This window comes from Ambystoma mexicanum, chromosome 9 (assembly GCF_040938575.1).
Source record: "Ambystoma mexicanum isolate Mex_15411 chromosome 9, UKY_AmexF1_1, whole genome shotgun sequence".
In the NCBI taxonomy this organism is placed as follows: domain Eukaryota; kingdom Metazoa; phylum Chordata; class Amphibia; order Caudata; family Ambystomatidae; genus Ambystoma; species Ambystoma mexicanum.
This window is the reverse complement of record NC_090931.1, coordinates 12,796,163-12,811,283: the sequence shown is the minus strand read 5'-3', so window position 1 is coordinate 12,811,283 and position 15,121 is coordinate 12,796,163. Positions and strand designations below refer to the sequence as shown.

General features: G+C 44.7%; 1 protein-coding gene across 5 annotated transcripts in view; it reads right to left on the bottom strand.

The window, feature by feature from the left end:
- Positions 1 to 15,121, bottom strand: part of CDON (cell adhesion associated, oncogene regulated) — a 668,575-nt gene that overhangs the window by 257,231 nt on the left and 396,223 nt on the right. For all 5 annotated transcript variants that reach the window (XM_069614078.1, XM_069614075.1, XM_069614076.1 and 2 more), the window contains exon 10: positions 5,616 to 5,790. In XM_069614078.1, the coding sequence (XP_069470179.1) occupies positions 5,616 to 5,790 (175 nt within the window). The remainder of the gene's footprint in view (positions 1 to 5,615; positions 5,791 to 15,121) is intronic.

Below are 15,121 nucleotides of genomic sequence, written 5' to 3'. Positions count from 1 at the left end.
CCCCCTGCAATAAAACCAGCCACCCAACTATGCCCTCAATGGGTATTACTAGACTAAAGAGACTTCGAGCCAGAACCAGTTCCTATTACCAAGCTCCCAGACCCTCTCACTAAAAACACCAGCACCAAATCTATGGTCAGTCCAACAAACAAATCACTCAAAGATCTATCCAAAAAACAATCTAAATGAGCCACAGATGCCATAACATCACTCAGCCTCCTAACCTAGGAACACACTACCTCCCCCCACCCTCCTCGATCCATAATGATCAGAGGCGCTCTCATCAATTCCCGATCTCTATGTGCCCATGCCATAGAAATCCACAATCTCATCGTGGATCAACAACTCGACATAATAGCAGTCACCAAAACCTGGCTACACCCTGCCGCAATCCCCCTTCTAGCCATTGCCATATCCCCAGGGTACAGCATCCTTAGAACAGACAGGAACAGCAAGGAGCGGAATTGCCCTAATAGCCAGAACAACGCTGCAATTCAGAGAGTGCCCATGGAGCAAGTACAGGGCTATGAACTCTTACTAGCCAAATTCACCCCAAAACCACAACCAATTTCCTAATAGTACATGGGTCAACTAACAAAACCAGTCACCCTAACCTAGACATCCTTCTACTGGTTACGCCCTTCATCAAACCCAAGACAAAATGCATCATCCAAGGGGATATCAATCTAGGTTACAGCAAACCACTTGACACGGACGCTGCCTCCTTTCACACAGCCATGTCAGATATGAACTTCACCCAGCTGATAAATGAACCTACACATTCCAAAGGTAGAACGCTGGTCTGGATCCCCTCTCTCTCAACTCCTATGTTACCATAGAGTCCATCCTCCCCATAGAATGGTCAGACCACTTCAGCATCACATTTACCCTGGAACACAAAAATACCGACCCGACCAGACACCTTCAAAGCCAGAAACATCAAAAATACTCACTGCAGATAACCTTTTCCCCATTCTACATTTGGCCCTAGCCAAGGTCACGCCCAATACGAACAAACCTGCTTATTTAGCAGACTATCAACAAAGTCTCACTCGCACCTATTACCACCAAAAATCGGAACCCGACAAACGCTCTTGTTTCTGGTTTGACGAAGAACTAGTATCCCTCAGGCGTACTAAAAGATCACTTGAACATCTACATAGGAAAACCAATACCAATGAATCAGCTAAGGCTTTCATAACAGCTAACAAAAAATACAAATCAGCCATATTCTCTCAAAGCCAATGCGCTTAATAAGCGTATAACCAATGGCAGCTCTGACAGCAAATAATTGTTTTCCATTCTCAGAGCGCTTGAGAACCCATGCCAAGTGACAGCACCCCACAATGCCAGTAACACGTGGTGCACCACGATACAAGATGCACTGGCCTCCAAAATGATGCTGCTACAAAAGAAGCTTGACAGTAAAAAACGATCCTTGCCGAAAAAACGCTTCCCACTATAAGCACTAAACATCCCCATCATTCCCACAGGCTCCCCTTTTCAATTCACCCGTCACCAACAAAGAAGCTTCCAACTGCAAAGAAGACCAATTCCCTTCACATCTAGTCAAACTCTGCGCCCACACCCTATCACCAGTCATAACTGAATTTATCAACGCCTCCTTTACTCCAATACAGTCCCCACAAGCATTAAAAAAGCTTGGGTAACACCACTCCTCAAAAAACCGACCCTGGACCCCTCAATCCCCACCAACTACCGACCCATAACCACCATCCCTTTTGTCCTGAAAATCATCGACAAAATAGCCTACTTGCAAATTCAAAAACACCTAGAACACCACCAACTACTAGGAAACCGACAATCAGGAGACCAACAATCAGGGTTCCGCCCCAACCACAGCAGGCAACCAGCCCTACTCGATCTGAATATCCAAATGGATGCCACCAGAGAATCGGGCAAACTCTGCCTACATATGCTCCTTGACCTCTCCACGGCCTTCAACCTGGTCGACCACGACAAACTCTGTGCCACTCTAAACAATAACTTCAACCTATCCAACCATGCCACAGATTGGATTAAATCCTTTCTTGCAGACAGGACCTCAAGAGTAGCCATTGGTAAAGTAGCAGCAGATTCCATAACAGTCCCATTAGGTGTTCCTCAAGGCTCCTGCCTCTCCCCCACCCTGTACAATGCCTACACTAAGCTGCTCTTCGCAGCACTGATGCCATGGGTGTCATCTACGCCAACTTCGCAGATGACACTCAAATCCTTATCCCTCTAATAGGAAACCATGAGCAAGATTCCATACTTATTAAAAAGATTTATTTAATAATCCAAAACTGGATGGCCAGTAACAGTTTATGCCTCAATGACAAAACAGAGCTGCTCATTCCAGGATCACCTTCCAAGATCGCATCCTTACAGCCCGTTTACACAGCATTCTGCATCGACGGCACCACTATCCCATTTCTAAAACAAGTAAAAACACTAGGGGTTTACTTTGATCCAACACTTACCCTGTCCAAGCAAGTAAACACGCTAGCATCCTCTACCGCATACACAGCCAAACTTATCTCTCTCAGCCGTAAATTCCTGACACCGGAAAACTGCATTACACTAGCAACAGCACTCATACCATCTAAACTTGACTATTGTAACGTCCGCTTCTCCAGCATTGGATCTTTCATGGATTCACATGCTTATAATATTTCCCGCCTGGGTTCCCAGCCTGACGACGGGGAATATTCTAAGCATGTGAATCCATGAAAGATACCAATGCTGGAGAAATGGAGTTACAGGTAAGAAACTATTCCCTTCCTAGGCACCTCCAATACCAACCTTTACAAACTCCAACTTATGCAAAACAAAGTCCTCCGAGCTGCTTTAGGCATAAAAAAAATCAGATCACATCTCCAATATTAGGAGACAAAATCATTGGCTCCCCATCAAAGCCAGAATACTCTTCAAAACCCTCAGCATTTCCCATAAATGCATCACCAATAAAGCCCCTAAATAACTCATTAACACAGTCACCAAGACAACCCATACCAGACTCCTCAGATCTAATAACAGAGAAAACCTTGAACTCCCACGTCATAAAAGAGAAAAAGCAGGAGGTAGCATAGCAGCTTCAAAGTCCTCGCTCCCAGGCACTGGAATGCCTTACCTATAAATATCAAGAACGAAACGTCCTTCCCACTCTTTAAAAAACTACTCAAAACATTGTTATTTAACCAGTTTTAGTTACTCCCTAGTACATCACTTCCCTTGCCAACCCTGCACAGCACTGTATATTAATGCTCATCTCCAAATGTATATTATATAGAAATGTAACTTGTATCCTCTGTCCAAATGCTGTGTTCATTACTAAGATTGTATTTTGCCCATGTCTTTAACTGCAGGGTCTGGGCATATAACAAATGTAATAAATAAATAAAATAGTATTACAAAAAATATAAGGTTATACATATAAGTAGGCCATGTTTAGTCGTGGGTTAAGTACTGGTCATAGAGTCAAACATTTATAAAAACACACCACTAAGCTTGAAGGTACACATACCAAAACATAAACCACTTTCAAATACCCAACAGTAATTCTAGGGAAGTCAAACCTCTTCATACACATTCAGTAGAGGTCAAACCTATTCTTGGAGTAAAACCATAAGTTACTTTTAGATTACTTTCTGTAATACAGGGTAGTAGACCCTGTCGGTTATGCAGTGACGCTCAACAAAGAAAATCACAAACCAACTTGCAAATAGACTTTTCTGAATAGTGGAACACTCATTAAAGGAACAGTAAAAACCCATAGTTATTCAGGATAACAGTTATTCTAGTTGAGTAAAACCCTTTGGTCTAATATACTATAACAGTTGCTTTTCAGATCGGTTTAACACAGATTGAGGTAAGCAATAACTATTTTAGGGTGGCACACAGATAACTCAAGGCAAGCAAAAAAAATATACACTTTTGAAAGGAGCCATCAGCAACTTAAAGGTAGGTATACACCCGAGACGGTTTTAGAATCTGTATAAAAACAGACCAGGGAAAGCAAAACCCAGTTGGTGAAATTACACTAATAATCGGAAAGATATAGTTAAGTGAAATCATCAGCATTGCTTTTGGGAAGAAGCACAACCAATTCACAGGTGAGTAAATTAAACTTACATCTACTTTGTTAGAACGGCTGTTAGGCAAGATTGTATGCAGTACCCTTTGGGTGCACTACAACAACCCTAACCTCCTGGCAAACCACACAGGTTGGTAGCGTGATTGAGCAGCAAGGCTCATCTCAGGAGGTGTCAATGTGAGCGGTAGGGGAGTTACACAGAGATTCACAGTGACGAGTATTCAAATAAACTCTTACACACAAGGTTTCTTTGTTAAAGGGGAGCCTCAAGCGCAACCCTGCAACAATAAAAAAAGATATGCACCGAAAGATATGTCAGAGGATACAATTAAAAAGACACTATGGAGAGTCTTAAAAATGACACCCATGAAAGAATAAAAGATTCTGAGTGTGGAATAAGGTTCCCACGCACTGAGGTATAGGACAAATATTCCACCAGTAAAGCAAAAAAGTTCTGGAGTTGACATAGGTCAGGAAGATTTATCATTGCTATGAAAATCTTACCCAACACTAGACCACCAGGGCAATCGGCTTGGGAAAAGATTACAGGGAACCTATTGGGCAGCAAACCTGTGAGTCTCCGGGACTTTCAGGGTCACCCACAGATCTAAATCACCAAGGAAACTCAGGATGGGATCACACTGATGGGAAACACGTTCTGAGCCAGTAAGGAAAGTCACAAAAAAGAGTCAGTGGAATCAGTCACATATTACAAATTCTCAAACAAACATTAACATGGATTCTTTCATTCCAGGAAATTTCAGGTACATGTATTTTAATCTTCCCCCTAACAATCACACAGAAATAGATCTGTATTTTCATGTGATCAAATGTAATTATGCCCACAGTACGGTGAGTGCTAGGATACACAGCCAGGATGATTTATTGGTATAGGTATAACCCCCCGCCCCCACCTCTCCTCATGTAGGTACATTTCACCATTTAAAATTACACTGGTGTTTTGCTGTGCACACCGTCCAAGGTTGAACCAGTGCTGAAAGATGATCAATAAGGTGGCCCAGTGGAAGTCATGAAGCTTTGGTGTAGAGGGAGTTTTTTAAAAAGGCGTAATTCATTGCAGGCGATTGGTATTTAAAAATAATTTAGCATTTGGTGAATCTCAGTCCTTGGAAAAACGGATTCATTGCAATCAATTTGCTATATGCGCCGTGAAACAATTCTTGCTGTACCGTGCGCATTACAAATAAGCAATAAGGGAGTAGTTTCTTACCTGTAACTCCATTTCTCCAGCGTTGGTTTCTTTCATGGATTCACCTGCTGTGAGTATTCCAAGTCGCCAGGCTGGGATTACCAGCCTGACGGGGAACATTCACAGCATGTGAATCCATGACAAATACCAACGCTGGAGGAATACATAATCCAAGACATTTAATCTGGAAAGAAAATGCCTATAGGTTTTGCAAAGTACACCCATTGTAATAGGAATTTTCTCCAACTCAAAGAAACTCTTGTTCAGTAATGTGTTATTCCCAAAACTGCCAAAAGGTTTGAGCCATACCTTTGCTGGTACGGAAAGTAAGCATAGCAGGCTGGCCTTCTCCTGCAGCATTTCTTGCTACCATCAAGACTTCATACAGGCTCAAGGGCTCCAGTTCTGTAATTCGGTGTTCATGTTCACTCCCAGGGACACGCACTGTATGCCAGCGACCAACCAGGCTGCCGCCATCCTCCAGCTGCACACGAAGGGGTCAAACATTAAGTAAATTATTTTGTGAAAACCAACTACAAAACTACTTAATTACATGTTGAATTGCATATCAATCGCATATTGAACAATCCCTGTAAATATCCCAACTCCCCCCCCCCACGCCCCACCTGTGCATACATTCTAGTTTGTTATATCCATTACTTCATAGTCTGCCTCTTGTGCTTCGTTTTGCTTTTTTACTCCGCCCATGTCAGAGTTGAAAAGGATCACAGTCAACGCAATCCACTGTTGGATGTCCATGCCCAATTATTGTTTATAATCCCTTAGCACCCTTTCCCATACTCTGGTTTCATTTATATATTAATATGGAACTCCATTCTATCTTCGGATCTCTTGCTCAATTCAGTTTCCCACTTCTCCTTGCTCTTCAATTCTGCCCTCGAGTCTCGCTCCATAAATACTTCATAGATCCTTGAAATAGCGTGTCCACCAAGTAAAAAAAAAGTTACTGTAACAGAACTTCAAAACCAAAAGCTGCACAATTCTGAGCTGGTAAAAGCAAGCTTTTGCCAGAGTCAGAACCTATGGTTTAAATGCATGTTGTATTGTATTTTATTTATATAGCGCACCTAGCCCCGAGTCATCTGGGCACATTTCTTACGGTTACATATTTACAAAGTTAGAGAAAATATTTGTACATACATTTGGCATTTACAAGTACGAAATTACAGTTACATAGGTATGAATTTACAGGATAAAACAACGTAACTACAGATACAATAGGGAAACTGAGATAGTGGAGGAAGTTAATCTTCATTCCTGAGGAGCCAGGATTTGACAGATTTTTGGAATTTGTGGTAGGACGGTTCTAGTCCGATACTCGGGGGTAAGGCATTCCAGGTTTTGGCTGGTAGTACCGGGAAGCTCCTACCACCTGCCTTTTGGAGCTTGAACCTAGGTATGATGAGGCAATTAGAGTGCGATGGTCTAGTCAGTCGGTCCGAAGAGTAATGTTTGACTTTGTCGCAGAGGTATATGGGTGCTTGATTGTGGTAGCATTTGTAGGTAAGTGAAAGGGTCTTAAATGTAATTCTTTGGTTGTTTGAGAGCAAATGAACACTCAACACATGTTCTTAGTAGCACCAGATACATTGCCCATGACCCTGCCATAGGCAGGGCTGCAAGCCATTGGAGCCTGTAAGACACGAAGTAGAAGAATTCACTTAATGTCTTGCAGGTTTCCAAATAAGCAGCATCTCCAACTTTGAGGAATGAGAGTATGTCAGTTCTCTATCCAATCTGTACATTACTCACTGTAGTGACTACTGTGCCCGTAAAACCATAGTCCCTTTGCCTCCATACCCTTTGAGGTCTTTCCTCCGGCATGGGACAGTATTTAGGCAGCAAAAACGACTTCATTTGAAAAATGAAGTAAACACACACACCCCTAGACTATAGGTACTATCTGCAAATGGCAATGATGCACAAGATTTCTGTTATAGCACTTGCTGCGTCAGGACCCTCATCTGGAAAAATTGAGTCCATCGTGTCATCAACAGGACAAAAGATATAAAGAAGAGTCCGGAACGGAAAAACATACTCAACAACTAAGAATGGCCACAAAGTGCTTCGGTCAACCCAATCATGTGAGTGGGGAGCAACTACTGAGGCTCAAGGGAATAGGGCTGACAGAATGCACCAAACCCAGTAAGCATCATGTAAGACTATAGCAAACACCAAATTCCACTGCCAGAGGAGAGATCCGAAAGAGATACCATACACTGCTAATGGAGGAACAAACGGGACCATGCAATAAGAAGTACTTCTAGGGAGCATTGGGCAAGGAGCAAACTGTGGATGCTGAATCCTACATGCCAAAGGAAAGTTGTGATGCCAAACAGAAGTTAACATCCTCTGTTGATGCAGACTTGGTCTTCAGACCATGCCTGCTGGTCTCTAACTGCCAAAAACATCATACATTTTCACCATAATTACAAGCAAACTATTCACTTTGTCCAGTTGATTTCTGCGATCAAACCTTTGATAACTCATGAAACTCAATGTACAAATGAAGTATTGGGTCTCTTAGACCCGTTTTAGTACTTCCCTGATTTTACATCTTAGTAAGCGACCAGGAAGAGTATTTTTTCAGTAATACTATGGAAATTCAGCTTCATTATGTATGGTTGCACCTTCATAGCTGTGCTCTTTCCCCTTCTAAGAGTGAAGCCAGACATAGTTTGGATTACATTTGTGGAAACCCAGTGGACCTACTTCAGGGTGGCCTTCTTAAATACCTGACCAGAGGACCCTAAAAAACAATGTCAGTTATTGAGGTTCTGACATCCAATGGATCACTGGTTCAGATATCCAATGGATCACTTCTTTGCAGCTCACATGATTTCATGATTATACGGAAGTCTAGGCGATCTAAAGTAATTTTTACAATAACCAGGGTAACCTGAGCAATAGTGGGAAGGAATTCAGAGCCGGCCAGTTGGTGGGCTGTGCAGATCAGGCTCCTTAGGAAGAAACAGGAGGGGAAACAATGCTAGGGTGATTAGGTCTTAGGACCAGGATCTCCCTTGACAGTCCATCGGATTGAGGAGCAATTCCGACACGCACAGAATTTGGTCAAATGTGTATGAAACAAAAAAAGGTAGCAGCTTCAATGCCTTTGCTTTGGTCGTGCACAGGCACTGTTCGTGCATCACCCAAAAGGAACCAGGTCACTGGACATCCATTCTACATACTGATGGCATTTAGCATTGCAAGTTGCAAACCGGTCTATCAGATGGTTGTCAACTCCTAAAAGCAGGCTCTCGCTACTTTCAGATTGGGTTCCCACCAGTGATTGGACTGATAATCTGCTCGGCATCTACTTGTTCAGTCACTAGGCGGACTACTTGGCTGAGATTCCCAAGTCTTACTGTGGGCCCATTCCCAAATCTCAACTATCAGCTGCTGGGGGCTGGAGAGGGATTTAGGTGAATTTACTGCAGACACATTCTGTAAAACATGACAATCATATTTTCCGATCATCGCAGCTCTTACACGGACCACCAGAGAGGCGGGGATAGTCATGATTGGCAGAAATCTGGCTTTGCTCTCCAGCGCATTCATGTGCTGCTTTGTCTGAGAGTATTGCACCAACTGAACATGGAGGTATCCGTGATGTTACAAGAGGGGCCTTTCCCAATTTATGAAATTAACCCCCAACTGAACATTGGGATCCTGAACCCATCACTCCAGAGACTGGTATAAAAGAGCAATGATGTCGGCAAACTGAGCAACCTGGTTCCTGTGCCACCTGAAGGGGATTAAAGCACACCCTCTTACCCACTCACCTAGTCTACTTATGGACGGCCTTGCTGTGACGCAGGACCAAAGTTCTGCACCAGCACCACTTGACACTCCTCTGAATCAGACAACAAACCTCTGCTTTTCCAGAAGAGAAGCAAGATACTTGTCAATAGGGAAATAGTGTGAACAGGTTGGCTCCAGTTGGGCTAACCTTCTAGGGCCCCATACTAGAGATTAGGGCTGGGCTAAATTGTGAAATTCCATCCCACCATCCACGGGTCTGATGCAATCCACCATCCCCGATTCATCAAATCCCCATTCATCAAAAAGAGTGCTGCAAAGTTTCCAGTGCAGTCTCGAGAACCAAAACGAGCCGTACAAAGTTTCTCGTGCAGCTGCTGGAGCCTAACACGTTTCAAAAAAGACCTGCATAAGGTTTCACTTGCCACAACACTAAAGTAGCACGGATCGTGGAAATCCACAGTTTCTCATGATGCTGTACGAAATTACCATGTAACGAAAGAGACCTGCATGAAGTTTCTCGTGCCGAGGCACAAATCTAGTATGGATTGGAAAAAGACATGCAAGGTTTCTCGTGGCACTGTGCAAAACTTGCACGGTTCTGGAAAACCCACACAAAGTTTCCTGTGTCAGATTCCAGTGCAGATTCTGCACTTTTTGCTTCACGGGTGAAAACGTTGCTCACCTTTAATAGAGACGCTGCAAAGGCCAAGACATCTCAGTTCATCAGCAGAGACTTGTATAGTGACTCATCTATGCTAGGCGCACATAGAATGCTCCAACTTGCCAATAGCTTGTTATTCTGCATTTATGCCACCCCCTTCCCATCTGGGTAAGTGTGTTGTGAGGGACTTCACCACCGTTTACCTAGCTGAGGGGCCATCCTTAGTTTGCTTAGATCAGGGTGGGATAGTGGAGATTTTAAAACCAGTCACAGGCACTTTCCCAGACAGAACTACTGAGAAGAATTCTACCTCCACCGGTCTTTGGATCCAAGGTATCTTGACGGCATGGGCAAAACTTCTCCAGCATCCCAGAGGAGCGGTGCCAGCTGGTATGTGTTAAGTCATTGCTTGGCTTTGGGATAGAACACTGGGTGTTCAGTGAACAAACCTGGGGTAGCAAGTTGCAGCTTGCAGCATTGAGTGCTGGGTGATATATCCTGCTGGCTGCTTTGGATAAAGGCTTAAAAATTCACTGAAAAAACATGAACAATCTGGCCTTGTGGACACGGCAGTCTCCACGTGTGCATTTCGGACAGCCTTCCTTCACTTCGATTCCAACTGTGGGGGTTCTGTAGTTCATTTTCAATGTATTGCGTTTCTTCATTTCCCAACCCCCCAATTCATTTTCGAATGGATGGTGTCCAACGTATTCCTCATCTTTGACATGTAATGTCAAGCTTCAGCTTCCTTGGAAAACTTTCGGCAGAGGGCGTTGTGCAGCTGCTAGGGAGAATTCTCAGAAATGTGTCAATTCCCTTCTAGCTTAGAGACCCCCAGCTCTTTTGCTGGACTTTTTATCTCATGTAATTTTTATGTGATTTAATGTGTGTTCTTTTTAACTTTGGAGTCTGACAAACTCCATAGGAATCATCTTTACATTGTCACACAGCACCTTCAGTGCAGTGGCACAGGGAAGTCTTAGATTTCCCAAATGACAATGCATTACTTACCGTAAAAGCATTTCTGATGGTTGTATCTGCTTAGATTCACATGCTGTGCATAGGTCCGACATCCAGTGGTCACTGCGGAGTATTGCATTTTGTTTTTCGTAGTCGAAAAGGGGACGTCGACAAGGCGTGTCTGTAACACTATCCCTATAGTGACGTGCGTTGTACCCACAATCCCTCACGCGTCGAGGTCCCTCTGTTTGTATTTTTCTGCCCTGAGGGAGCCTTATAGACGTGAGTGAGTACAGAAAAGAGAGATATAAAGGAAGTCTATGTTCCTTCCATCCGAGCGGGGAGGAAGGGTGGGCGCATGTGAATCTAAGCAGATACAACCATCAGAAATGCTTTTACGGTAAGTAATGCATTGTCTTCTGATGTTTGTTAATCTGCTTAGAATCACATGCTGTGCATAGACTAGCGAGCAGTACCCGGAGTTGGCGGTGGGTTATGAGAAGGAACAGTAGAGAAAAGATGTCTTAATACTGCCTGTCCCACCTGGGAGTCAGATCTAGAGTGTGCATCTAGACAGTAGTGTTTTGTAAAGGTGTGCACAGAACTCCAGGTAGCCGCTTTGCAGATGGACTCAAGGGGAACATTTGCAATGAATGCTATGGAAGCCCCAGTGCCTCGAGTGGAATGTGCTCTTGGCTTGAAGGGTAGTTCTCTCTTAGCAAGAGTGTAACAGAGAGTGATGCATTGAACAATCCATCTAGATATAGTGGATTTTGAGACCGCATCTCCTTCTCTTCCTGCTGCCACCGAGACAAAGAACTGATTAGTCTTTCTCAGTGGTCTGGTTCTTTCCATGTAGAACATGACAGCTCTGCGTACATCTAGTGTATGCAGACTTTTTTCTCCCGAGCTGGAAGGGTTTTGAAAGAACGTTGGTAGTTCTATAGTTTGGTTTACATGAAATTTCGAGATGAATTTAGGTGCAAACCTTGGGTGTGTGCGTAGAACCACTTTATTTTTGTGAACTGTTACAAAGGGGTCTAGTACAGAAAGAGCCTGTAGTTCACTTACTCTCCTAATGGAGGTGATAGCTATTAGGAAAGCAGTCTTAAGGGTGATATCTTTAAGAGTTGCCTTGTGCATGGGTTCGAAGGGAGGGCCCATGAGTCTGGAAAGTACCACATTTAAGTCCCATCCGGGAGCTGGGTTAGCTATCGGAGGGTGTATCCTTTTTACCCCCTCCATGAAGGCTTTGATAACTGGTATCTTCCACCACGACACTTTAAGTTGGGAAGTGGTGTATGCAGAAAGTGCCGCTAGGTGGACTTTAATGGAATTGAATACTAAACCTGAATCCAGTAAATGGGTCAAGTATAGAATAATGTCAGTAGGAGAGCAGTCAACTGGGTTGATGCTAGTACCTCTACACCAGATAACGAATCTTTTCCATTTGCTAGAATAGCAGTGTCGAGTATTAGGTTTTCTGGCTTCCCTGAGGATGTCCATACATCTCTGTGGGAGTTGTAAATGTCCAAATTCTATGATCTCAGGAGCCAGGCTGCTAAGTTCATGGTCTGAGGGCATGGATGCAGTGTCCTGCCCTTGTCTTGTGACAGCATGTTGTACGGGCAGGGAAGTTTCACTGGAGGAGATAGGGACATCTCCATCAAGTGAGCGAACCAAGGTTGCCGTGCCCACATTGGGGCCACTAGTATCATGGTAACCTGCTCCTGGTGCATCTTGTGCACCACTTTGTTGAGAAGGGGAGTCGGGGGAAAGGCGTAAACAAATTTCCCTGACCATTGAATCAACAGACCGTTCCCTTTGGACTGGTTCTGGGGGTACCTGGAGGCGTAACTTTGGCATTGTGAGTTCTCCAGGGTTGCGAACAGGTCTATTTCCGGGAATCCCCATTGCGTGAAGATGTCTAAGACGATGTCTTCGTGCAATTGCCATTCGTACTCTTCGGGCAGGGGGAAGTCTCTGCTGAGTTTGTCTGCTAGCAGATTGAGTTCCCCTGGTACATGTTGTGCTAGTAGGAACATGTTGTGTTTGAGAGCCCACTTCCATATATTCTGGGACAGCTTGGACAGTCCTGGAGAGTGAGTGCCCCCTTGCTTGTTGAGGTAGTACATGGCTGTGGTGCTGTCTGTGAGGACCATCACTGTCTTTCCTTGTAAGTGTTCCTGAAAGGCTTTCAGTGCTTTGAACACCGCTAGTAGTTCCAGCAGGTTTATATGCTTGGATGCTAAACTCGGAGTCCACACTCCGTGTGCCGTTTGATGGGATAGGTGAGCCCCCCATCCTGTAAGGGATGCGTCTGTGGTTAGAGTGGCTTCCACTGCGGGTGTGGCAAAAGTTTTCCCTAATAACAGGTTTTCTTTTGTCCACCACCGTAGCGAGAGAACCAAGGCCTGCGAGACCACCACTAGATCGTCCCATTGTCCGCTGGCCTGACACCACTGGCTGTAGAGCCACTCTTGCATTGGGCGCATGCGCAGGCGCGCGTGAGGTACCAAATAAATACATGACGCCATCATCCCTAGCAAGCGCATTGCTTTGCGTACCGTCACCTCTCGGCCTGCTACATAATGGGGAATTTGAAACAGCATGTTTTGGACCCTCTCGTTGGAGGGGAATACGAGGCCGTCCCTTGTTCGAATTAGAGCCCCTAGGAATTGTTTGGTTTGGCTGGGGTCTAAGCTGGACTTCTTTTCGTTGATGGAGAAGCCCAGTTGGGACAAAAGGTCTACGGTCTTTTGGGTATTGGAGAAGCATGTTTCGTAAGAATCCCCTGTTATGAGCCAGTCGTCGAGGTAAGGGTATACCGGGATGGATAATCTGCGCAGGTGGGCCGCTGCCACTGCCAGTACTTTCGTGAATACCCTTGGTGCAGATGCTATCCCGAAGGGTAGTACTCTGAACTGGTAGTGTTTGTCCTCTATTTTGAACCTGAGGTATTTTCTGTGCGATGGCAACATTAAAATATGAAAGTATGCATCTTTCATGTCCAGTGTTGTCATGTAATCCCCTTGTGATAACAGTGGGATTACCTCCTGTAAGGTCACCATACGAAACTTTTGGGGTTTGACAAATATGTTCGCTGGGCGCAGATCTAATACAGGGCGCATGGTTAAGTCCTTTTTGGGTACAAGGAAGTACACTGAATAAATACCTTCTGTTACCTGTGATAGGGGGACGGGCTCTATAGCTTCTTTCTTTAGTAGTTCTTCCACTTCTTGAAGAAGAATGGAGAGGTGTTGCGGTGTCATGCGCCGGTTCCGTGGGGGTTTGTACTTCGGGGAACCGTTGAACTCGATGCAGTATCCGTGGGCTATGGTGGATAATACCCAACGGTCTGACGTGATTCCCTCCCATGCTGAAAGGAACGATGTTAGCCGGCCCCCGACCGGTGATGCATGGGAGGGGACCCGAATTTTCGGGTCATTTGCTGGTATTGGGCGTGGAACCTCTGGGGCTGGAGCCACGACCTCTTCCTTTGCCACGGCGTTGGCCTCTTTGACTAAACTGGGTGTTACCCTGGTTGGTGGGCCAGTTGGAGCCAGAGTAATATTGTTGCTGTTGGTTCTGCTGCTGTCTTTGGCCACGAAAGGAGCGTTTATTACCATAGCCTCGCCTGTTAGGGGGCCTAGAAATTTGATCAAGAGTTTTGATGGTATCAAACTCTTTTTTAGCATGTTCTAGGGCCTCATCTACTGCTTTCCCAAACAGATGCGTCTGTTCAATGGGTTTATTTATGAGGGAGGCTTGGGTTTCGGGCTTAAAACCTGAATTGCGTAGCCAAACGTGGCGCTTGAGAAGTATTCCCTGAACTAGGGAGCGGCCAGCCGTCTCAGCTGCATCTAGGGAGTTTTTAACGATGCCCTGGTTTACCAGTGTGCCCTCTGATATTATAGCTAGCAGGCGAGAACGCAGAGGTTCAGGTGCTTCCTCTGCTTCGCTGCGCAGCTTGTTCCACTGTGCATCTGCGTAGCTAGCTAAAAGAGAGTTGTTATTAGCAATTCTAGTGGAGAAGGCGGCGGAGGTCGTGATTCTCTTCCCCAGTGCGTAGAGTTTTTTGCCTTCTTTGTCTGGAGGTGCTTCACTAGTGGATAGTGGCACCCCTGCTCTTTTTCTTGTGTTGGTAACCACAAGGGAGTCTGGAATAGAGTGTCCTCTGATGTATAAAGGGTCAGAGGATGAAGGGCTGAAGAGCTTTTCTATTCTAGGGTTGACCCCTCTTACTAGAGCTGGGTTAGTAAGGGAAGGAGAAATTCTTCTTTTAATAGAAGCCAGGAGAGGAATAGATTGGCTAACAGGGGCTTTTTCTTTGATGACTTTTTCTACAAAGTCGATGTCTGGAAGAGTTTCCCCTGTATCAATCTCAAAATGCGCTGCTGCCTTGCGC